At 43.1% G+C, this 24,195-nt stretch overlaps 1 protein-coding gene across 1 annotated transcript in view; it reads left to right on the top strand.

Moving 5' to 3' along the window:
- Positions 1–13,900: 13,900 nt before the first annotated feature.
- Positions 13,901–24,195, top strand: part of NUF2 (NUF2 component of NDC80 kinetochore complex) — a 47,712-nt gene continuing 37,417 nt past the window's right edge. Inside the window, exons 1-6 of the mRNA XM_020978578.2 lie at positions 13,901–14,071; positions 14,982–15,116; positions 16,367–16,441; positions 18,963–19,039; positions 20,257–20,318; positions 21,637–21,734. Coding sequence (XP_020834237.1) covers positions 14,994–15,116; positions 16,367–16,441; positions 18,963–19,039; positions 20,257–20,318; positions 21,637–21,734 — 435 coding nt within the window. The 5' untranslated portion in view covers positions 13,901–14,071; positions 14,982–14,993. The remainder of the gene's footprint in view (positions 14,072–14,981; positions 15,117–16,366; positions 16,442–18,962; positions 19,040–20,256; positions 20,319–21,636; positions 21,735–24,195) is intronic.

Here is a 24,195-nt window from a genome sequence, read left to right as displayed (position 1 = left end):
AAAAAGGTGCAACGGTTATTGTTATTTTTCCTAATAAAATAAACACGTGAGGTTTCACACAACCTCCCACTTAAACAATGCCCAAACTTCCCTCAAACCTTTCTTTCACCACACTCAAACCTTTGCCTTGTTCATACATCTCTCCTATGTCTGAAAACGCACACCTTTCTTATTACCTTCTCATCCTTCCCTTAAGCTTCCTGTTCTTTGTGGGAAAATTGGGATACTAATGCCCTAATGGTGGAATTATGAACTGATTCAACCCTTCTGGAGAGCAATTTGGAAGTATGCCCAAAGATCTATAAAATCGTGGACATCCTTTGACCCCGCAATACCAAGTACTAAGTCTGTATCTCAAAGAGCTATTAAAAAAAAAGTCTTGGGAAAGGACCTACTTGTACAAAAATATTTATAGCAGTTCCTTTAGTGGTAGCAAAGAATTGGAAATTGAGAGGATGTCCATCAATTGACTAAGGGCTAAACAAGTTGTGGTATATGAATGTAATAAAATATTACGGTGCTATGAGAAAGGATGAGCAGGTGGATTTCAGAAAAATCTGAAAAGACTTACATGAACTGATGCAAAGTGAAGTCAGTAGAACCAGTAGAACATCGTACACAGTAACAGTAATACTGTATGATGATCAACGATGAACGAGTTAGCTATTCTCAGCAACACAATGATCCAAAACAATTCCAAAGGACTCAGGATGAGAAATGTTATCCATATCCAGAATTCTTTCTCTCCATCTAGCTGAATGCAGACCAAAGCATACTATTTTCCTCTTTTTCTATTTTTTCATGTTTCTTCCCCTTTTGGGTCTGTGTGTTCTTCCACAACATGACCAATATGGAAATATGTTTTACATGATAGCACATATATAACCTATATCAAATTGCTTACTGTCTTATTGAGGAGGGAGGTGAGGGATGGAAGGAAAAATCTGGAACTCAAATTTTTTTAATTGAATGTTAAAAATTATCTTTACAAGTAATTGGGAAAAATAAAATACTATTAGAAAAAATTTTTCTTAGTTCAAAATACACCAATTCAAAAGTTACTTTTAAAGTGATTTCTACATCACTTTAATTTGTAATAATCCCATGTATTCAATTTAGATTTCCTTTTTTAATAATGTTTTATTTTTTCCTTAATTATATGTTAAAATAATTTTAAAAACATTTTTATGGCTATAGATAGCTTTGATTTCTTCATCTGAAAACTGCCTGTTTATTTCCTTTGACCATCTATCAATTGGAGAATGACTTGCATTCTTTTTTATAAATCTGACTCGATTCTCTACATATTTGAGAAATGAGAAGCACTTGCTGCAATTCCTCCCCCACCAAGTTTTCTACTTTCTTTCTAATTTTGGTTGCATTGGTTTTGTTTGTGCAAGTTGTTTTTAATTTTATATAATCAAAATTATGTATTTCATATTTTATAATGCTCTCTATACTTGTTTGGTCCTAATTTTTTCCCTTATTCATAGATCTAGCAGATAAATTCTTCCACACTCTCTTAACTTGCCCATAGTATCACCCTTTATTTCAAAATCATGTACCTATTTTGATCTTATCTTGGTATACAGTGTAAGATGCTGATCTATATCTAGTTTCTGCCATAATATTTTCTAGTTTTCCCAGTAGATTTTATCAAATGATGAGTTCTTGTCCCCAAAGCTTGGATTTTGAAGTTTATAAAATACTAGATTACTGTGGTCCTTTACTATAATGCATTATGTCCCTAACCTATTTCATTTATCTACCATTCTATTTCTTGGCCAGTACCAAATTGCTTTGATAACTACTGCTTTACAATACAGCTTGAGATCTGGTATGGCTAGACCACCTTTTTATTTTCATTTTATTTTGCCATTTGTTTTCATTGATTCTCTTGATATTCTTGAGTTTTTGTTCATCTAGATGAATTTTGTTAGGATTTTTTCTAACTCTATAAAATAATTTTTGGTAGTTTTATTGGTATGGCACTGAATAAATAGATAAATTTAGACAGAGTTGTCATTTTGATTATATTGGCTCAGACTACCCATGAGCAATTAATATTTTCCCCAATTGTTTAGGTCTGCTTTTATTTGTGTAAAAAGTGTTTTATAGTTGTGTCCATATAGTTCCTGGGTTTGTCTCAGCAGATAGACTCCCAACTATTTTATGTTATCTACAGTTTTAAATGAAATTTCTTTCTACCCCAACTAGATTTTCTAATAAAACTTATTCATCTGACATACACAAATTTTTCTCTTCCACTAACCAGGAAAGCATTAACATTTAAAATGTGAGATTCGATTTATTATTATTCTTCAATTGACAAGCTTCTCTATAATCCTTTCTTGGCTATGAAACAATAAATCTGTCATTCTGGGAGTTTGAAAATGCTCTTAGTTCCTGTAAACAAATTCTAAAGAATGTTAACTTAGAGCAAACTTGCTAGAATATTTCAACATTTATAAAGACATTCAACACCACAATCAGAGAGTCACAGTAGAGAACTTACATTTTAATAAATTTAGTTTCTAATTATTTTACTATGTAATAAATTTCTGAAAATTAGGGAAAAGATTCTGCCCTCCCACACTTGGCCACAGTTAAAAGACAAAAAGGGAACTTTTTTTTTGTCTTCTTCCTTATCCTTCCCTAGAGATTTAGGAGGGTTAAGTCTCTGCTAGCCCTCCGTGCTGTTTTACAACTCTGTTTTACTAGGTTCTTTGCTGAAGCATGTTTTTGAAATTGCACAGAAGCCCATAAGGACAAACATAGGGCTGATAACAAATAGAGTTCTATTTTCAGTTTGGTTTACCAGATGTCTCTCAATACCATGCAACAGACACACAGACATACACAGAAACAAAGACACCAGGGTCCTAAGAAACTATTACCCTTTTCCCAGTCCCTGACACAAGGGGGTGGGGAGAGTGAGGGTAAGGCTCTCCATAAAGAAAACCTTCCCCTGAAATAATCCAGTGGCTGTCCTTGGAGAAAAAGAAAAAATTCTCCGAGGCTTTTAATGAGGTCTAGGGTGTAGGGCTTTGAGTGGGGTGCAGGGTGTGTTCAGGGAGAACTAGTATCTTTGTTACGAGGCCACTGAACCCTTTTCAGGGCTGCTTTCCACCTTCAGGGTCCACCTGATTCATTCAACTCTTGCCTGCAGCTCCAAGAAGTTGTAGCACGCACGCAGAGCAGCCACACTTCAGCAGACAGGCTGAACTAGGTTGAGGGTAACCCCTAGGTGAGTGAGCATGGGAAGACTTCCGCCACAGGAATGGGCAGATGAGAACAATTTGTTCCAACAGCCATGAAGTTGGCTGAAACAGGAGCTGTGGAGCTTAAAGTTCGGTTGGACAACAAAGACTCCAAGGCTGCCTACTGTACCCTGAGCGCATTTAGAGTTAGGGTCATCCTGACTTTGTCTTGCCACTGGACTCTGATGACTCTGGAAGAGTAAGGATGATGACTTCATGCAACTCTGTCTCACTTAAACCCAATCTGGGTGTGAGTCAAGAGACATCACTCACACCATTTTTTACCATTTATACCTACCTCAAAGTCCTGTGGCAACAGGCAAGTGATGAAGCAGCAGGTGTGGATGTACTGGGTGGGAGCTGTAGTCACAACCCTGCACAAGCCGGCCCAGGACATGGGGTTATCTTCTCACTGGACTGAAGCAGCAGTGGGATTCAGCAGCCCCTTGGGTGTCTGAGCGGCCTTTTTTAGGACTGTACTGCTCACTTCCTGGCATAAGGAAGGGGCTAGAAAAGGTGCCCTAAAAATTATCTGCTTCACCTAACCCTGGCCTGCTTACTGTGGCTGGTGGGAATCCTACCTTGCAGTCAAAACACACACACATGCACACACAAAATGTACAAAAACTTTTGCAAAGATGATTCCACTCACCATTGGTACATGGAATTTGTCCATGCTTATGAACAATGCAAAATCCAGCAGACCTGAGAGACAAACAACCTGTGAGAGAACTCGGCAGGTATCATATCCAAATAGCAGCCCTGGGTGAAACCAGGCTGGCAAAGGAAGGTCAGCTTACCAAAGTTGGAGCACATACACATTTTTTTGCAGTGGCCACAGTGAAGGGGAGTGCCATGAGGCTGGCTTAGATTTTGCAATCAAAACAATTCTAGTCAACAAGCTTGCATGCCTTCCAAAAGGAGTGAATGACAGGCTCATGACAATACGATTGCTACTTGCCGTGCCACCATCATCAGTGTGTATGCTCCCACTGTGACCATCAAAGGTCACCTTTGAGGTCAAAGAAAAATTTAGTGAAGACCTGGAGACCCTCGTCATCAATGTGCCAAAAGAGGAGAAGCTTCTAATTCTAAGGCCTTACTAGCAGAGGAGGCTCAGACCACCTGAAGTGGCAGAGTTCTTTGTGAGGGGAGGAATGGAGTCAGCAACAGTAATGGTCACTTACTACTGAAGCTTGGGCATCTTAGGACCCTTTCACTACTAACACTGTCTTTCATTTACCTAAATGCAATACAACTTCATGGATGCATCCCTTGCAGCAAACGTTGGTATTTAATAGACGATGTCATTTTAAGGAAACGAGACAGACAGGATATGAGAGGGTTGAAGGTGATGTGGGGCACAGTGCTAGACTGATCATATCCTCTCCATGCTAAATATTTGCATTCAACAAAACTGGTGGCCCTAAGACAAGACAACTACCGGAACAGTTTGTTGCTGAAGGCATTGATTACATACTTCAGGTTGAATTCAATCCCTCTCTAGAGGAACTTCCAACTGAAGAAGAGGTTTTGAATGCCATTAGGCTCCTCTTGTGGAGAAAAGCTCCTGATGCTGATTCTGTTCCATCTGAGATTTACAAGGCAGTGAGTCCACTGCTCATACAAAAGCTGACTGAAATTTCCCAGGTTATGTGGCAAGAGAAGATTATCTCCCAGGAGTTTAAGGACACCTCCATTGTCCATTTCTATAAAGGTAAAGGAAATAAATTGTCCTGGGACAGTCATGGGGGTGGGAGTAACTTTCTTATTCACTGCTGGCAAGATTCTTGCCAGAGTCCTCCTTAATAGGCTGATCCTTTACCTGGAAGATAGTAGTCTACCCAAGAGCCAATGGTAAATTATTTAACTTGAAAAGGCTTCAAGTCAAGATCACAGTGGAGGGACACTTTTGGTACACAATTTTTTTGTTCACACATGTGCACTCAACGAAGCCTCTGAAGCCGAGATACAACAGAGCATGGATTGATTCTCTGCTGCTTGTGATAATTTCGGTCTAACAATCAACACTAAGAAAACAGAGATTCTCCACTAGGCCAGAAGCACACCATCCATATATGGAACCATCAGTTACAGCAAATGGAGAAGTTTGGAATACTGTGGTTAAGTTCACTTACCTTAGCAGTATACCTTTCAGGGATGTCCACATAGATGATGAGGTTGACACATGCATTGCCAGTGCTTGCCCGGGGTTTTGGAGGCTCTGAAGGAAAGCGTGGGAGAGAAGAGGTATTATACTGTCTACTCAGCTGAAGGTCTACAGGGTCATTCAGGTGACTTCACTGTTCTATGTCTGTGAAACCTGGACAGTCCACCAGTGCCATGCCAGAAAACAGAATTGCTTCCATTTGAATTGTCTTAGGAAGATTCCAAAGATCACCTGGCAAGATAAAGCACCAGACACTGAGGTCCTTTCTCTAGCTGAACTGCCAAGTATTTAAACTCTGTTGCAGAGAGTACCACTCCAATGGTTTGGCCATGTTGTTCAGATGCCAAAGGTACATTTGCCTAAAAGACTATTATTTTAAGAAGATCTCACATAAGGTAGGCATTAACATGGTGATCAGAAGAAATGATATAAAGACATTCTCAAGGTCTCTCTGAAGAACTCTGGAATCAATTGCATGACATGGGAGACACTGGCAAAGGACTACCCAGCACGGTGTGCTCATCTTAAAGATGGTGCTGTGCTCTATGAGCAAAGCAGAATTGCAGTAGCTCAAAAGAAATGTGAGATGTGCAAATTTAGAAACATCTCCACCCCAAATGTTCACGTGGACTACTTGTGCCTGACCTGTGGTAGAGCCTTCTGAGCTGCTATTGGTCTGATCAGCCATGGACACACTGCACTTTGACCCCAACATAGTGATGTCATTTTGGTCCTTTTGGATCACTGTATCGCTGAGAATAGATATGTCATTCACAGTTTATCATCATACAATATTACTGTTACTGTCTACAATATTCTGGTTCTGCTTATTTCACTTTGCATCAATTCATGCAAGTCTTTCCAGGTTTTTCTGAAATCATCCTTCTTATCATTTCTTATAGTACAATAATATTTCATCATGATCGTATACCATAATTTTTCCCCAATTGATGGACATCTCCTCAGTTTCCAATTCTTTGCCACCACTAAAAGGGCTACTATAAATAGTCTGGTATGTATAAGTTCTTTTTTTTTTGTTTGTTTTTATCTCTTTGGGACAGACCTAGTAGTGGGATTGCTGGGTCAAAAGATATGCATGGTCTTATAGCCCTTTGGGCACAGTTCCCAAGTGCTTTACAGAATGGTTGAATTTATATATACAACTTCACCAATGGTACGGCAGTGTCTCAATTTTCACTCATCCTTTCCAGCATTTGTTGCTTTTCTTTTCTGTCATATTAGTCAATCTAACAGGTATAGGATGGTACCTCAGAGTTGTTTTAATTTGCATTTCTCTAATCAATAGTGATTCGGCATTTTTATATTACTATAGATAGCTTTGACTATTTTATCTGAAAACTGCCCGTTCATGTCCTTTGACCATTGATCAATTGAAGAATGGCTCTTACTTTTACAAATTTGACTCACTTCTCAATATATTTGAGAAAGGAGGTCTTTATCAGAGAAATTTGCTGTAAAATTTTTTTTCAGTTACGATTAGTGTATTTCCTTCCATCCTACTCCCCCCTCTCATTTATCCTATTCTCTCTCCTTTCACCCTGTCTGTCCTCAAAAGTGTTTTGCTTCTGACTTTTACCTACCCCAATCCACCCACTTCTCCTTCAGCCCCACACTACCCACTTTTTACCCACTTCCTCACCTACTTTCCTGTGTGGTAAGATAGATTTCTACACCCAACCAAGTGTATGTGTTATTATTCCCTCTTTGAGCCAATTCTGATGAGAGTAAGGTTCATTTGCTTCCTCCTCCCCAGTCTTTCTCTCCAGTGTAAAGGTCTTTTGAACCTCTTTTACGTCAGAGAATTTGCCCTGTTCCACTTCTCCTTTCCCCTTCTCCCAGTGCATTCCTCTTTCTCAGCCCCTAATTCTATTTTTTTTTAGATAATCATCCTAACTGACCTCAAATGTAACCTTTCAAGTTTCTCCTACACAGGTTGCAGCTCTGCAGCAGCTCTCTGCATGCACCACTTGGTGGCAGCCGAGAGCCAGCCTTGGAGCAGCTGCATTTCATTTCTGTCCAGTGAGCTTGGCAGCCTGGAGGTCACCTGTGGCCCTCTAGGTCCTCGAGTGTGGCCCTTTGACTGAACCTGTTCTGTAAAACTTGGACTTGGTCACAAGGCTGCACCTGAGGACCTAGAAGGCCACACGTGGCCTCAGGCCGCAGGTTCCCCACCCTGGCCAAGCTGCTTGTTTCTCTGACACCTTTGCAGTTGGCTGCTCAACATTTCACAGCTATGGAGGACCTCAAAAAGGCCGTGCTATCTGCATTTGCACTGGGACTCCCAGGTTATGGTAAGCCCTTCTCTCTTCTGTACATGTGCAGAGAGGGGTGGCTTCTGGTGTCCTGACTAAACCTGTAGGACCACCCTGCACCCAGTAGCTTATCCTATTCTGCTCAGCTAGATGCTGTGGCTACTAGGACACCACCATGCCTTCAGGCCACAGCTGCCATTGCCCTTTTCTGACTTGGTTTCTGGATCCCCTTTGATGGTGCAGTGTCTCCATGAAGTTGAGGCCCTCTTACTCCATCACTAGTCTCCACAAGTGACTTTGCTGGGCAATGAAAGTTGCCCTCAAGCATGGTGAAGTCCTCAATCCTGCCATGTGGCTCCCTGATTAACCTGGAAAGCCATTATATCACTGTGCCTCTGTTGTTGACATGGCTGAAAAGGCCTGCCATGATCCTTCTGATGCCCCTTTGGAGTTTTCTATGCTAACACGGCCTCTTTTGAGAGAGGGAACCTGCCACGCTGGCACTGCTGTAGTTTCTGAGTATGATGCCATCTGGGCAGTTTCTCTGCTCTCTAATCTCAATGCCCAGGCAGCTTACCCAGGAGTGTCATCTGGCCAAGGGAAAAAAGGCCACAGTCTATATTATACATCTGGTGTCTGTCACACTGTGGGGATTCTCTGGCTACAGAGGAGATCTTGACACTCATTGGTAAGGTCATCATGAATGCAGAATTCAACAAACATCTCACCTGCTTTGAAACGTCCTGCTACCCTGGCCTGTTAACTGCCCTTCCCACGTGGGAGAGACTGATCCTGTGTCAAGAGGGAAAGGTTGTGCGGCTGTCGCAGCCAAGCTTGCTGCTCTGCACTTGTTTTTAATCTCCTGCCTTCTGGAGTTAACACCAGTTTGTTCTACAATCACTTGAAACAGTAATACAAGACAAAAGAGGCTGCTGGGTCCTGGGTGATTGTGAAGAGTAAACTCCTTCTCCCCCAGGGCTTTTATCACAGGGATGTCTATCTGCTCATAAGGGGAGTTGCTTTGGGACTCAAGGATTTGTGGATTCCACTAGGAGAGTTTGGATTGCCCAGATATCAACATAGCAACCTGTGTACACACCTCCTTGCCAGCCTTATAACCAACATGTCTTCTGTACCAAAGCCTATGGTAGGCACCCTCTAGCTTATATACCCTTTGAGCATTTGCTGATCAATTTTTTCTGACTACTGTGAATTGTCAGGAAAGGGCGCTCTCAAAACAGTCTCCATTCATGTTTAACCTCATTTTGCTGCCAACATGAGCCCCATTAGCTCCCCCAACCTTACAGAACATTTCACTCCAAGCTCCTGGGGATCCCTGGGGAACCCTCACCTATACCAGCAGACTAGCCCACTGTCTGCTTGCATACAAGATCCTTAAGCTACTCATCTTGTCACTTTGAAACCCAAGTAACAACAGGTGAATCTAAGGAAGTGGAAGAAAAAGGCTTTTTTTGCCTGCCATAACAGCATTAACTTGACCCAGTCTTGGGCTACATTGAGAGGGAATTCTATTTTTTCTTTTAGATAATCATCCTAACTGACCTCATGTGTAACCTTTCAAATTTCTCCTACACAGGTTCCAGCTCTGCAGCAGCTCTCCGCACACACCACTTGGTGGCAGCCAAGAGTCATACTTGGAGCAGCCGCATTTCATTTCTGTTCAGTGAGCTTGCCAAGCCCAGAAGGGGAACCTGAGGCCTGGAGGCCATCTGTGGTCCTCTAGGTCCTCAGGTGTGGCCCTTTGACTGAACCTGTTCTGTAAAACTTGAGCTTGATCACAAGGCCACACCCGAGGGCCTAAAAGGCCACAGGTGGCCCCCCCAATGGGGGAGTGTTTCTGGCTAAAGTCAGATGACCAGTGCTTGGGTATGTAAGAATAGGGATTCTTTGGAGGGTGGGAGTCCTGTGATTCTTGGATGTTACCATACTTTGAGCATTAATGGAGATCCATGATTCATGCTCCTAATGAATTCACAAATGTTTTGGTGTTAAAGAGATTGTGTGTGTGTGTCTGTGTTTGTGTGACATGGAGAAATTTCGATTGTATTCAAGGTCAGTCAAAAAAACAGGCAGACATGATCAGGAAGCTGTACTTTAGTTGCCAAGCTGCTGATGGAAGGGGCCAGATGTGCTTGATTTGTGCTGGCATACAGTTAAAGCAGTGAAGCAGCCCACAATCTTCATCAGGGAAAGGGAGTTCACAAGACATCACCAGTCAACCAGAACCTTAGTAAGAATCCCTTCTTTCACTTCCTCAAGAGGTCACCAGGCCCTGCTTGAAAAGCTCACCTGCAGATTGGGTTCCCACAGAAAATACCTCAAACATCAGGGCTGTGGATGGATTTACCAGTCAACCTAGCATTACAAAGTTCATGAGTTTGCTGAAACTTCTCTCTCACTAATATCCCCGCTGCTGACTATCTCTGTGCCACGGAGCTAACAATGGTCATGCTTCCTAATCCCCTACACACCCAGGGTGGAGATTTGGAAGCCCTTCCCAAACTGGCTTTAGAGTTACATCCATCTCTAAGAGGGCTGAGGAAAGAAATGTCAAGGACTTGCCACCGTAGAGAAATGTTCAGGCAGGCCCACCACAATGGCACAAGCATAGGAAGTCTTTCCCAAGAGCATCCTGGAAAAAACTGAACTGAAACACCAAGAAAATAGATCCTGAGCCCAAGGTTTTGTTTTGTTTTTCCATTTTTAAAACATGTTTGTTTAAAGTTTTGAGTTTCAAATTCTACTGCTGCCTCCCCTCCCTGAGACAGTAAGCAATCAGATAAAGGTTATATATGTGCAATTATATAAAATATTTTCATATTAGTCATTGTGTACAAGAAGACTGAAAAAAATTAAAAATGAAAGTGAAAACTAGCCGGCTTCAGTACATATTCAAACAATATCAGTTCTTCCACTAGAGGTAGATAGTGTGCTTCATCATTAGTCCTGAGTTTTTTAGGTGGTATTTCAGCCACTTGTGGGCATTGAGCCCCTTGTACTCCTAAAAGGATTGCCAGGGAAGAGGCCCACTTCTCCTTTTGCAGAGAGAAACATGGACACACAGTTCACAAGAAACCCAAGAGTGGATCCTAAGACAAGGAGAGATTTGGGAAAATGGAAGAATTTTCAGGTCTCTGTCTCTGTCAGGAGGATAACCCCAGATACGTGCTGGTTCCTAGGAATCCCAGACCACTTTCTTTTGGTCTAAGGCCATGACAGACCTGGCTCTTGGAAGGGTCCGACCACTTAATTTATACTCATGGCAGGAGTGAGACAGCCTGGGGCCATCAGTTGGAGACCCTTCCCTGTGTATCCTCTGCTCTGTAGGAGCCTCCTCTTCCTTAGGGTAGCCTTTTTCATAGCTGTCCCCGTGGATGACTCCAAGTGCTAGGCAGCCTTTTCTCACAGAGAACCTAATCTGTTTCTTTCACCCACTGCTCCTCATTCTGTTGTCTGGGGCAAGAAAGGAAGCCTAACCCTAATCCCTCTCCTAAAGGACAGATATAGGACATTTGGAGATGAATTATCCGGGGCCTCAGCATTCTAAAGGTATAACTTCTTGTTTTTTTGACACTTTCCAAAATCTGACAGCTGGCTGAGCCCTTACTCAGAGTATTGTGTGTGTGGGAAGCCGTGTACTTTTATAGAAACCCCTTGTTACAGCTTGAGACATGGTGACAGGAAGGTTCTCATGAGAGTCTATGGTCACAAAGATAGTGGTCCTGAGCTCAAAAGGGTGAATTCTGAGGTAAATTCAAGGCCCCTGCTATGGTACCTTGGTTAGGGTTACCAAAACTAGAATTAGATTCTTCTCTGGCCAACCACTAGGCACAAAGTCTTTGTGCCAACAGTAGACTTAATTACTGATTCTCACACTTGATGGGTGTCCAGTTATCAGGGAAATGACATCTACAAGAGGAAGTCTTTTCTGTAGAGCAAATATAGTTCAACCTACTTTTGGAAGACTCCCAGCTGAGATCTGCCTTAGGGAATACCTGGGAGCCAACAGTGCCAACTGGCAGAATTCTACTTCTGCAGAAAGATCTGCCAGGAAAAGCGGGTGATGCCCAACACTTCTTTTCTGCAGTGTAATTCTGCTATAATTCAATGTTGAAGGAATCCTTGCTGAGGCTACCCTTACTCCCACGCCATGGTTATGGACACCCCAGATTGGCAATAATGGTCTCATCTGGGACTGACTGGTTCTAATACTGATGATGCAATAGCAAAAGGGAAGCTCATGGAGGCCGTGAAGAATGGTGACCCCCTTAGATCCCTTATGGAAGCTTGAATCAGAAGCTCTTGGGATCCAACTGTGATTTGTAAGCATTGTCTCCCTCCACAGCCACCTCAAAATTTTGAATGTGAAGACCTACCACAACAGGCTGTAACACTCCTACTGCTGATATGTACAGGCTTGGGGATGTCCCAGTTGTACCTAACATTGAGTTAGCCATCTACTTTCCTTCCCCATACCCCTAAAAAGGGAAGGGGAATGGAAGGAACTAGAGTGATGTTCTAGGTAGGAGACTTCCAGGAATGCTTTCCTCAAAGCTCAAAGAGACCTCTAATGTCGGATGTACTCCTTACCCAATCCCTTTCCTATTTTTCAAACACATGGGAAGTGGTGTTTGTTTGCTTTGGGATGGATGTTATCTCATTAGGGGAGAAAAAACGCCATAAAAATGGGGATGCTACTCTGCCTGTGACATTCGTCCATTATTCACCACGTTGAGTCCTTCCTGTCCCTTTCTTGACCCATGGGTTGCCTCTCTAGATATCAGAGTGTATCCCCATTCCCTCCCTAAGGCATATTCGCCTCTTCTACTAACTTTTCCTTTCCTTTATCCTTCCCCATCAGTAATGGATTGTGGCGGCTTCAAATTTTCCACATGTCCTCTTCCTTGTCTTTTGGAGAAGCCTTAATTTGCAGCCTATGTGGTTCAGTGCCCAGAAGTGCAAATCCCCCACTGAACTAGACAGTAAGGGCTGGGCCTTGGAACTGAATTCCAACTCTGCTGCTTCATAACCACATGGCTACCGAAACAGAATAGGTACAGAATTAAGTTGTGACTGCAGAAGATGTGAGAGTAAAAGAGTAAACCCCAAAGACCTGGTAGGACTTTGTAAGGAATTGGGTATGCAGCTAAAAAAGAAACAAGTTTTAGAGGTTTTACAGTATCTAATGTCAGTGCAAGAGAGATTAGTTCTTTGTAAGCAGAACAAATTCTGAAGTTCTGCTCCTCACAGCATTCTGTGAATGCTGAAGGCATTTCTTCAACGCTGCTACATCTACAAAATCCATCCTCGACCCTCACTTGGCTACCTGGTCAACATTTGTTTCAACGCTAACTCTCAATCTTTTATTTCTCAGCTACATACGTTCTGTCCCTGTGCCGTTCTGGACAGCGTGGCTTCGGCAACCATTCTTGGACTGTTCTTTCCCTGACGTTTCTCACCTGTGATTCCCTTAACTCACCTCTGCTGAGTGTCTTCTGCTTTCAACTGTGATCGAGAACCCTTGCTATCCTAGTGCATCACTGGGGGCCAGTGTGTGATATTTAGTAAAATATGCCGGACATAGTGGCGCTCCGATGCTTGAGCTCAAGCGTGGGTGCCTGGAAGAACAGTAAAACAGAGCCACAGAGGAGGCCGGAGGGGAGCCCGTTACCGAACCCATGCTGCAAAAACAGTACGAGGCATGCATTGAAACACGTCACCCCAAGGCCCTCCTGGTCCCTCCTGCGCTCTGTGCGGCTGCCAAAGGGGTCTTCCAAATGCGCGGGGGGGAGGGGGGAGGTCCTTCCTGCACCCCCTCCATCCCCGCCCCCACAGAGATCCCGCGAAACCCGCCTCCGGGTTCTTCCTCACACCTCCAAACCCCAGGCACTGGCCCTGGCTGTGCCCCAGCCCTGCAGTGCCCTCCCCCCCGAAATTCCAGGGCCTGCCCTCGGCTGCTCCTCTCCTCCCGAGCCCGCCTAGGGCCTGTGCGTCCTCTCCCCGACGCCTGGCACACAGCAGGCCCTTCAAAATAGTGACTCAAGACCCGAGCACCCCCGCGCCCCGCCCCTTCACAGCCTGCCGAGAATGTGGCTCCGGCCCGCCCCTACCCAGAAGAACTTCCGGAGCGCGTCAGGAAATGACGCGAGGCGGAAGTAAGGCCGGCGGAAAGGGGTGGGGCTTCCGGCTCTCTGGGCGGCGGCAGATTTGAAAAGTGCTGCGAACGGCTTCTGGAGGGTGGAGGTGGGCGAGGGGCGCGAGAATCACCGTCCTCGTCCTCGCGTTGTCGTGGCCCGGGGCCGAAGACTTTAGGAAGTGACTGGGCGCCCAGGACCCAGGGGTCGAAGGTGGGGCGCGTCCGAGGCGGGACGCGGGGGCCTCACCCCCCTGGGCAGGGAGGGAGCGCGGCCTTCCGCCCCACGAAGCGCTTTCTGTCCGTGCACCGAAAGGCTCTGGAAGCGCTTTCCCTGGGTGGTCCTCCCGACGGGCCTGGGGGCGGGGCGGGGCCGTCGTCTTTCCATTTCACAGCCCAGGGGCCCGAGGCAGGAAGGCGGGCGCAGGCGCGGGCTTCGCGGCCTCTCCGCTTGACCCCTCCTCTCCTCCCCGCTGTGGGGGTCCCGGGCCGCGGGGCTGTCTCCCGGAGGAGCCTGGTCGTGCGTGGGGGCGGGGCCTTGGACTAGTCTGATGGCAGCTTCTCCACCCGTGTCCTAACGTGATGGCCCGGAGGCTTTTCCCGGTCTCCTCGACACTGAGGGTTCTTAGGCAGACCCTGCTGGCGTGTCCGTACTGCCCCCCACTCCGTCGCCCCTTTCCCTGTTGGTTGTTCTGCCTCATGTCAGCGAGTGGAGGGGGCCCAATTTAAGTCACTCGATGCTTTTCCTGTCCGGGTTCTGCTGATGACTTTCCGTAGCGTGGCGCCCCTCCCCCTGTCTTCTTTTGCTGTGCAGACCCACGCACCAAGTGCAGTCGGAGCCTTTTCTTTATTGAGTAGAAGGATATCAATTCTAGACCCGGCCATTCTCCAAGAGCCACCCGCCCCCAGACGTGAGCTGGGGCAGAAATGGGCGTGTGCATGAATGTGATCAGTTTCCTAGGTGCCTGGTACCCAGTCTGTTGCAGATCCTTTATCGTGCTTGCAGGTGTGCGCTGATCACGCCTGTCTTAGCTTCCAGATCGTGTCTAAAGCCATCGAGGCATGCTGTGAATTACCAGTTACTTTTTAATCTATGTTCTGTTTTTTCCCCATCACACTGACAGGAGGACCCCAGCATGGAAACCTTGTCTTTTCCTAGACTGACTCCAGCTGAGATCGTGACTCATGTCCAAAATTCAATCCTGACAGGAGCTGATGGCAAAACCCTTTCCAAGAATGATATTTTTCCAAATCCAAAGGTACTAAATATGTCACCGTGTGCTCATGCAATGTGATGATGTTTGGGGAACTAAGTGGGCATAATGTAAACTGCTCTAAGATCAGCCAGAGAAAATGCCCTCTTCTTGCTTGTTCAGTGCGCAACAGCCTTTTTCATACAGAGAGTCTATGTTTTCTACCACATGGTTTATTTAGAAATGACATTGAAATGATATATGGGGCTACTTTCTCCCATTCCTATTGGTGATTAGATTTGGGAAACTAAGTTGTTTGCCTCAAGATGTGGGTGTGTAGCTTCTCTACAATTCAGTCTTTCCCAGTGAGATAGTGGTGTCAAATTCAAGTAGAAATGGATCCCTGCTAGCCACATGGTGACTTAGAAAACCACAAATTAATATTATTTTGTTAAACATTTCCCAATGATATTTTCTTCTGGCTCAGGCTCTTTTGAGTTTGATGCCTCTGGGTCAGAGCCCCAAGACCTTAAGTATCTTGTCCAGGATCACACAGCTAGTCTGTGTCAGAGTCTGGACCTGAGTGTCCATACTGGATGTGCACTGAGATGCTTATTCTGGATATAAGCTTTTGACCAGTCTCCAGTTTACCCCCTTCTTCTCTAATGTGACAGTTCTCTGGATTGATCTAGTTCAGAGAAGATCTGGAAAGTTTTCAGCATGCCAGGAAAATAGGTGGAATTACTCTTGGGGTAGAAGGTAGGGCTTTCAGTGGCCTGCTTGATGCTAAACCCACTGGAAGATGTTCACTTGTAAATCAGGGCACCAAATAACACTGGTTGTATTAATGTCCTTGAGCTGCTTCTTATGTTCTGCCTCCATAAAATATGTTTGACCTCCCTGTTGAAAGTGTTGCATTTTCTAAATTTGCATGGCTCCCAGCTAGACCAACCTTATTTACTATTTCTCTTAGTGGGGAAAATTGTAGGTATCTGTATATGACGTTTTTAAAGGAGTTTAGATACATTGACTTTCATGATGCTGCTTTGTGGGAGTTTAAGCAACCAATATAATTCAAAGTCTTGAGTGCTCCTTGTTTATACAGAGAGTTCACCATACTATAATGTATTACAATTAGAAAAAGTGAAAATAAATTTGAGGGAGAATAGAATTGGGTAATTTAATTGTTCTTATCCTTTTCAATGAATATGCCAATCACCATCAAATACTGCAGTATTTATTTCAGTGATAAGAATGATGGGGTTTCTTTTATATTAAAAAGATGGATTTTTAAGGTAGATATTTTTCTCTTGCAGCCTGAAGTCTTGCGTAAAATTTTCTTGCGAACTCTACAAATCGTATATGGGATTCCACTGGACCCCTTTTACATGGTGGGTTAGCTTGGAAGTTCCGGTGAGATAACATGGCAAATACTGTGTGTGTGAAGTACTGCAGAAATGGGACTGTTATTAAGATGAAACATAAAAACCTTCTTGCTGCTTTTCTCCTTCCCATCGGGCACAGTGGATTCTTTGTGTGGACATCCTATTTCAATTCAATTGAAGTTCATCCTTTTCCGTTGTATTCAAGTGACCAAACATGGGGTTCACTAAGATGGATATCAGTACATTTTTTAAGGGAGGATTAACCCAACCATGGAGATCATATGTATTCAGATATTATTAAAACTATGAAACGATTTTTAGAACTGTCTTTAGAGATAACAGTAAGTCAGTGTGAACATCTCTGTCATTGCCTTATTCACAAGAAGTCGGCCTGAATAGGAGAACAGTCAGACAAAGGTGCCAGTATAATTGAAAACAACCAGAAAACAGGAGGGTGGTATTTCCAGATAGAGCTATTTTCCTGTGATTAGTGCTACATAGAAAACCCGAATTTGGTTCAATTCACTGGGCTTTTCTATAGTTGTCCCCGCCTCAAGAAAGAGACAGACCAAAAACAAAATTGTCTCTGCCTTCAAGTTGCGCCATGCAGAGAGTGGGATTGAACCTGGCATTACGCCACCCCTCTGGTTACTGGGCTTTCTCCTCTGTCAAATGATCTTATTTTTTGTGTTGGTATGTGTGTGTATGAAATGAATATATTATAGACAGATAGATGGATGGATACATATATATGTATATACATAGATTTTTTTAGGATTCTTTGGTTAATGATGATTCAGTGTTTAAATTTTCTTTAGTTTATAGATGAAATCAGCTGTGTGCCTGGGCACCATGCTGGGTACCAGGTCTAAAAATGCCAAATTGAAGCACTTTCTGCTCTCAGTCTTCCCCATTAGACTGTAAGCTCCTTGAAGGCAAGGACTCTTTTGCTTCTTTTTGTATTTCCAGTGCCTAACTCTGTGCCTGGTGCATAGTAGGTGCTTAATAAATGTTGATTCCTTGCTTTCTCAATCAGTAGAACTCAGTGTGTTTTATCCTGGGCAACTCGGGTAGCTCTGCTAGAAGTGACCCGGCTTAAGCTAGGGTTAGGGTTAGAAAGGAAGAGACTTATTTTATCTTCGGATACAAAGCAGGGAGGCAAGTTGGCTGTTCTGGTCTCAGTCCCCTCCCTCATACCCAGTCTGTTGCCAAAGCGTGCATAGACCCTTAGATACCACCTTCTCCCTTCCAACACTATTACCACTCCATCACTTTGTGCCTGGACTACCAAGGTAGTCTATGAGGTGATTTCCATTCAATATATTTAATTCAGTGAACATTTATTAAATACCCACTATGTGCCAGGAACTGGGGAGTGGGCAAGAGAGGAGATAGCTTGTTTCATGGAGTTGAAGCCCAGTCCAGTTGGTGACAGAAAGTCTCTCCCCCTTGTAGCCCGTCCTCAGCTGCCAAAGTGATCTTCTTGCAGGACAGGTTCCCCTCTCCTCAAAATCAACTCCAGGTATTCTTTGGCACCTTCAGAATTGAATATGAAATCTTGTATTTGCCCCTCAAAGCCACTCTGGCCTTTTCTGTCTTTACCTTATTGTCCTCTCTGCAGTCCAGTGATGCTGGCCTCCTTGCCATTCTTCAAACAAGACTACTCTTCATGACCCCAGTTGGAGTTTTCTTGGCAAAGATAACTGAAGTGGTTTGCCATTTCCTTCTCCAGTTCATTTTACAGATGAGGAAACTGAGGTAGACAGGGTCAAGTAACTTGCCCAGGGTCACACAGTTAATAAGACAGGATTTGAACTTGGGTCCTCCTGACTTCAGGTCTGGAGCTCCCATCACCATGCCACCTAGCTGTCTCTTAATCTCCTGACTGTGACATTTTCACTGCTTTTCCCTCGTGCCTGGAATTCTCCCCATCTTCATCTCTGTCTCCTGGCTTCCCTCAACTCCCAGTCTCTAGTAGAAGCCTCTACCGAGCCTCCTTAATGTTAGTGCCTTCCCTCTCTTGTTTGGGAGTCCTCAAGGACAGGCTGCTTAGCTCAGTGCCTAGCAAACAGTAGGAGCTTAGTAAATGTTTTATTGGCTGATTGATTCTGATTCATTTAAGCTTATGGCTCTTTCCTCTGGGAGAATATGCTTGCAATAGTGGCTTATGGCTGATAAAGGCTTGCAGGATTTTATGTGTCCAGAGGGACACGTTCAACTGCCAAATCCCATGTCACCAACGTAAAGCTAAAGTTTGCATGAGAAAAAGAAATCTTTATTCTCTAGTGCCCTGGAGGGCTAAGAAGGGGACTTCCTGGATCCCCTTAGACCTGCTTCCTCCCCTGTGAAGTATATAGACTTGGCCGTTGCCTACCAACCTCAGTTTTTATTTGGGGCTGGTATTAATGGAAAGTCATTCACGATGAGGTTGTGGGATGGGTGATCTAGGCACTTAGGAGTTAAAGGTAAGTTGTGAATGTGTCTACCATTGCAGCCCGCCTGACCTTTCCTACGTTTCTGTGTTTAGATGCCAGTGAACATTGAAGTCATGTACCCACAGATAATGGAAGGCTTCTTACCATTATGTAACTTGTTTATTTATATGTAAGTAAAATTGTGGTTTTTTTTTAACTTTCTATTACCTGTTACTTTAATTTAACCTTTAAAAATTAAAACCCACAAGAAAAGTTTTGTTTTTCTTTTTCCACTTGGATTTTTAGATTCATGGACTTAGGACACGTTGAAGTAAAAAGTACTCCGGTTAAATAGCTTCCATTGTGAGAGGGAGACAGTTATTTTAAGTTTTCAGAATACTTTCAACTTGAGTTGTCAGGTTTTGGCATGGATCCCTTTGTGTGGGCTGGTGACCCTAATGGCATCCTTGCTTCCCACATTGCCTACCATTTTGGAAACCTAACCAATAGCTTGGCTGTTCTTAAATACTTGTGTAGTAAATATAACCAGAAGGTGAAATTATGAGGGCAGCACTTTTGGCGGCGGTCATCCTCCTGAAAGCTGGTTGTCTGGAGGCAAGAATGTCAACAAATGCCCGCCATTGGGCACATGGCTTTAACATGACTCAGAATGGCAGATTAAAATAAGAGATGATGTAAGGTTTATGGAGTACTTTACCTCAAGTTACACAGGTCTGTAGGGAAAGAACAGGGGATTCAGACCGAGGGCTTTTACATATATTATGTCATTTTGTTCTTACTGCAAACCTGTGAAACTAAAGTTATTATTCCTCTTTAATAATCGTAGCGCACATTTATAAAAGTGCTTCTAAAACATTAGATCATTTTATGATGACAGCAACCCTGGGAGGTAGGTGTGATGATTATCCCCTTGTTACACAGCCAGAGGCACCCAGCTAGTGAGTGTCTGAGGTTAAATTTGAACTCGGATCTTCTCGTCCTTGGGTACGCTGCTCTGTCCGCTGAGCCACCTGGCTTCCTCTCTGTTTCACAAATAAGAAACTGTGGCTTAGAAAAGATGCTGTACACCTGTGATTTTAGCCTGACGTTGTCAGAATACATTCAAGCCCAAGACATTCTTGATTCCACATCCTCAGTGAAAATACAAAGACTGTAGAAATACAGAGCTGTAGGAATAATGCCGACCAGGAAAAGGAGAGCCAAGAGCCCTGCACATACGTGCTCAGCCCAACTGTCTTCGGTATCTAGGCTCACTGGTGCCATCCCAAGGGCTGGGTAGAGGAAGGCAAAGTGCAGGTCGTTGATAAGTTGTATTAGTGATTGTCTGCCTTTGTTTCTCGGGATAAAATTGAGTAAACACATGCATTTGTTTTGTCCACACCTCAGGGAGGCTTTTCTTCGCATTTGTCGGGTGAATGATTTTGAGTTTGCTGATATTCTGTACCCAAGTAAGTGGAAATGTTTGTTCATAGACACATCTGTCTGTAACACATTGTTTACTTTCATATACAGAAGTACCACAGGAAACTTATCAAGAAATTCACACTTGTAGAGAATAAAAAATTATGCCAATTATTGTTTTGTAGAACCCTAACTGATGTCTTCTGCAGAAGAAAAGTCCTGCTACAGTGTGCTCCCAAGACCAATACTTCCTTAGTTTAATAAAGAAAAAGTCTGATTCATGTTAGGAAGATAAAAGCAAAACACAATGAATGAGAGCTTGCCATGTGAGGGGCTTGCTATGTGCTAAGCTCTGTGAGTCTAAATTATAGTGGCAAAGACTGTCCTTGCCCTCAACAGACTTATATTCTGATTGGCAAAACCTCACTCATAGAGGAGCACTGTCTAGGGAGGGGCCCTTTGTTTGGGAAAATGGCAGGTGTGAATGGGGTGGGGGTGGGGTAGATGGAACACTCACCCCCTCCCCCTTGGAGAAATGGGCAGAAGTGATTCTAGAAGGAAGACGGGGCAGATGGTGAAGAGCCTGTGAAGGAAAGGGGGGAGTGAAGTGAAGGCCAGCTTTCCTGAAAGTACTATTGGAGAGGTGGTTACCAATGAGAAGGGTGTGCTGTTGGGTGGAAGGTCTTCCAGAGCATGGTCTCTGCTATGGGGTGTGGGCTAAGAGGCATGTGGAGGACATTGAAGGAAGGTAGTGGCAGGAAGAGGAGGGCCCTGCCCCCTGGAAAGTGCATTAATTTGCATTAATTAATTAAGCATTGATTTGAAGGAATGGAGCACCTAACCAGCCACTGTCTTAAAAGACAGTATTGGCCAGTGAATGGACACACAGCTTTAGACAAAAGACATTTCCCTCACTTCTGAATTTCTAGTAATGCTATCTGTATCTTATAATACTTTTAAAGTTATTAATTTATTAGAAAATTATAATTTAAAAAATAATATGATGTTAAGGTTTGCTTCATGCTTCCATTCCACTTAAACTACTGTAGGCTGATTTATTCATTTTTTTAAAAAATACCACTCCTCTCTTCTTACCCGACCATCACCCCTCTAACTGTGTACATCTAGGTCTACACAAGCAAGTTGGCTGTACAGTTTTAATGGGAAAAATGAAAGCAGTTGTTGAATCTAAGCTATTTATGGTAATTAAATTAGTTATCAACTGCATGAAAGTGGCATTATTCTTTATTTTAAAAGCTGAATGGATGTTTTGCTAACAGGTGGGAAATTAATTCCTAGTTTTAGGCTGTCTTGATGTCTTTAAGAACCACATTTATGCTGGCATTGTTTTGCTTTCTATTTCAGAAGGAAAACGTACATGTCGGTTTCTAAGTGCCATCATCAACTTCATTCACTTCAGAGAATCACGTCGAGAAACGTACATGAAACACTTATTGGAATATGTAAGATGAAATGTCATTTTTTGGCTTACTTTGGGCACAGTCTTCCACAAACATTTCCTGAATTGTAGATGCCCTTTTAAACAAAGAGCAGCAAGAGATTTCATTTGTTAATTTAGTATTTTCTTTAACTCCATATTTTCTTTTCTCTTTTTTGGCTTTTAGGCAATTGGGGTTAAGTGACTTGCCCAAGGTCACATAGCTAGTAAGTGTCAAGTGTTGGGTCTGAGGCCTGATTTGAACTCAGGGTCTCCTGACTTCAGGGCCAGTGCTCTATCCACTGCGCCACCTAGCTGCCCCTCACACACACTTTGGAGAAGAAAACGGAATTCTTTGTTCACTTTGGTGTTAAAGATGGAACTTGTGAAATTACAGTTTCGCGTTTCCTTGGCAGAAGTCAGGGTCCACAGGTAGAGACTGTTGGGTAGGATGATAGACTTCTTCCGTACACTGATTAGTTTTCCTGAATTTTTAAAAAAAATTTTGTTATAATGTATAGTTTTAGAGGCAGAGTGAGGAGGTGCAGAGGGACATCTAGATGATGCAGAAACGAGCCAAACCTCAGTACTGTGGTTATTGGGCAAAGCAAAGCATTTGTGAGTTTAAGTCTTTAGTTTAATATTCTCCGAATTAAGAAAAAAGTTTTATTATGCTTTGTGTTTTTATACCACAGTCCTGTTTCAACATACAGCTTGCCTACCCACTCCTTAAAACATCATGAAGGAAATTGATACTTAAGGTGTTAGTTAGCCCAGGTAACCTAAGGCCCCATCTGGCTTTTAAGATTCTCTGATTTTAATAATAAGGGCATTAACTAATCTACTCTTAGGTTTATAAAAATGTCCTGGGTGCTTCTGAACTGATACTAGTATCGTAGGATAAGTCCACAGTTCTATAAATTAAGTTGTTTAACTGGTATGTAATAGAAGCTTAGACTTCTAATCAGAGTAGGTTATTTTAGATTTGATTTGATTAGGTTAGACTTCTAATTAGAATAGCTGATTATAGTTGTTGGTTTGCTTATGTTACTTCATATTTGGTATTGCATATGCAAATTGGTCCTAGGCAGCCACTTTTCATCTCTCAGGTCTACAAAACTGGAGCAATGGTATTCTCTAACCCCAGGAAATAGTAGGGGAGTCCAGAAGCTTCACCAGAGGTGGTCTTTTGTCACAAAGGAGCCAGGAATAAGCTCTAGAAACCATATTCCTATCGTTTAAACAGATAGAAATATACACTTACTGGTTTATAAGCAGAGAAATCAGGAACTCTGTCTTTTTGTTTTCCCTGTGTATAATATAGTGCATTGGACTTGGTAGTTCTTAATGCTTATTGAATATCCCTTGAATAAATTAATACCAAAGTGAATGAAGGATTCGATTTTGTTCTGCTTCTGCTCTACAGTATAATATTCAAAGCAGTCTGAAGAGGCAAGGACAAATCCTTTGCATCCTCCAATAGCTTTTCTAAATGTATGTTCAGATCTCATTGGCGGTATCTTTCCTTTAGAGTCTTCAATCCAATATTTTTTTTTAATATAAATTTATTTATTTTTAGTTTTCAACATTTACTTCCACGAGATTTTGAATTCCAAATTTTCACTCCATCTTGCCCCTTCCAAGATGGCATGCATTCTGAATACCCCTTCCCCTAGTCTGCCCTCCCTTCTATCTCTCCCCTCCTTCTCTTATCCTCTTCCCCTTCTATTTTCCTGTAGGTCAGGATAGATTTCTGTACCTCATTTCCTGTATTTCTTATTTCCCAGTTGCATATGGAAACGTTTTTTTTAAAACATGTGTTTTTAAAACTTTGGGTTCCAAATTTTCTCCCTTCCTCCCACCCCACCCACCCTCATTGAAAAGGCAAGCAAGTCAATGCAGGCCACACATGTGCAGTTATGCAAAACACTTCCGTAGTAGGCATGTTGTGAAAAACTAACTCTATGTCCCTTAATCCTATCCTGCCCCCCCATTTCTTCTATTTCTTTTGACCCTGTCCCTCCTCAGAAGTACCTTCCTTCTGATTACCCCTTTCCCAATGTGCCCTTCTCTCTATCATCCCCCTGCTCTCTTGTCCCCTTCCTCCCCTATTTTCCTGTAGGGTAAGACAGATTTCCATACCCAATTGAGTGTGTATGTTATTCCCTCCTTAAGCCAAATCCTATGAGAATAAGATTCCCTCATTTCCTCTCACCTTCCCCTGTTTCCCCTCCACTGTAAGAACCTTTTCTTGTCTGTTTTGTGAGATAATGACCCCATTCTACCTCTCCTTTCTCCTTCTCCTAGTATAATCCTCTTTCACCCTTTAATTTTATTCTCTAGATATCACCCCTTCATCTTCAACTCACCCTGTGCCCTCTATCTATCTATCTATCTATCTATACATACATATAATTTTTTCCCTTCCCACTACCCTAATACTGACAAAGGTCTCATGAGTTATAAATATCATCTTTCCATGCAGG

This window comes from Phascolarctos cinereus, unplaced genomic scaffold (genome assembly GCF_003287225.1).
Source record: "Phascolarctos cinereus isolate Bilbo 61053 unplaced genomic scaffold, phaCin_HiC Scaffold_4;HRSCAF=312, whole genome shotgun sequence".
Lineage (NCBI taxonomy): Eukaryota > Metazoa > Chordata > Mammalia > Diprotodontia > Phascolarctidae > Phascolarctos > Phascolarctos cinereus.
Note: the sequence above shows the minus strand (reverse complement) of the source record. Positions and strands in the feature narration are given on the sequence as shown.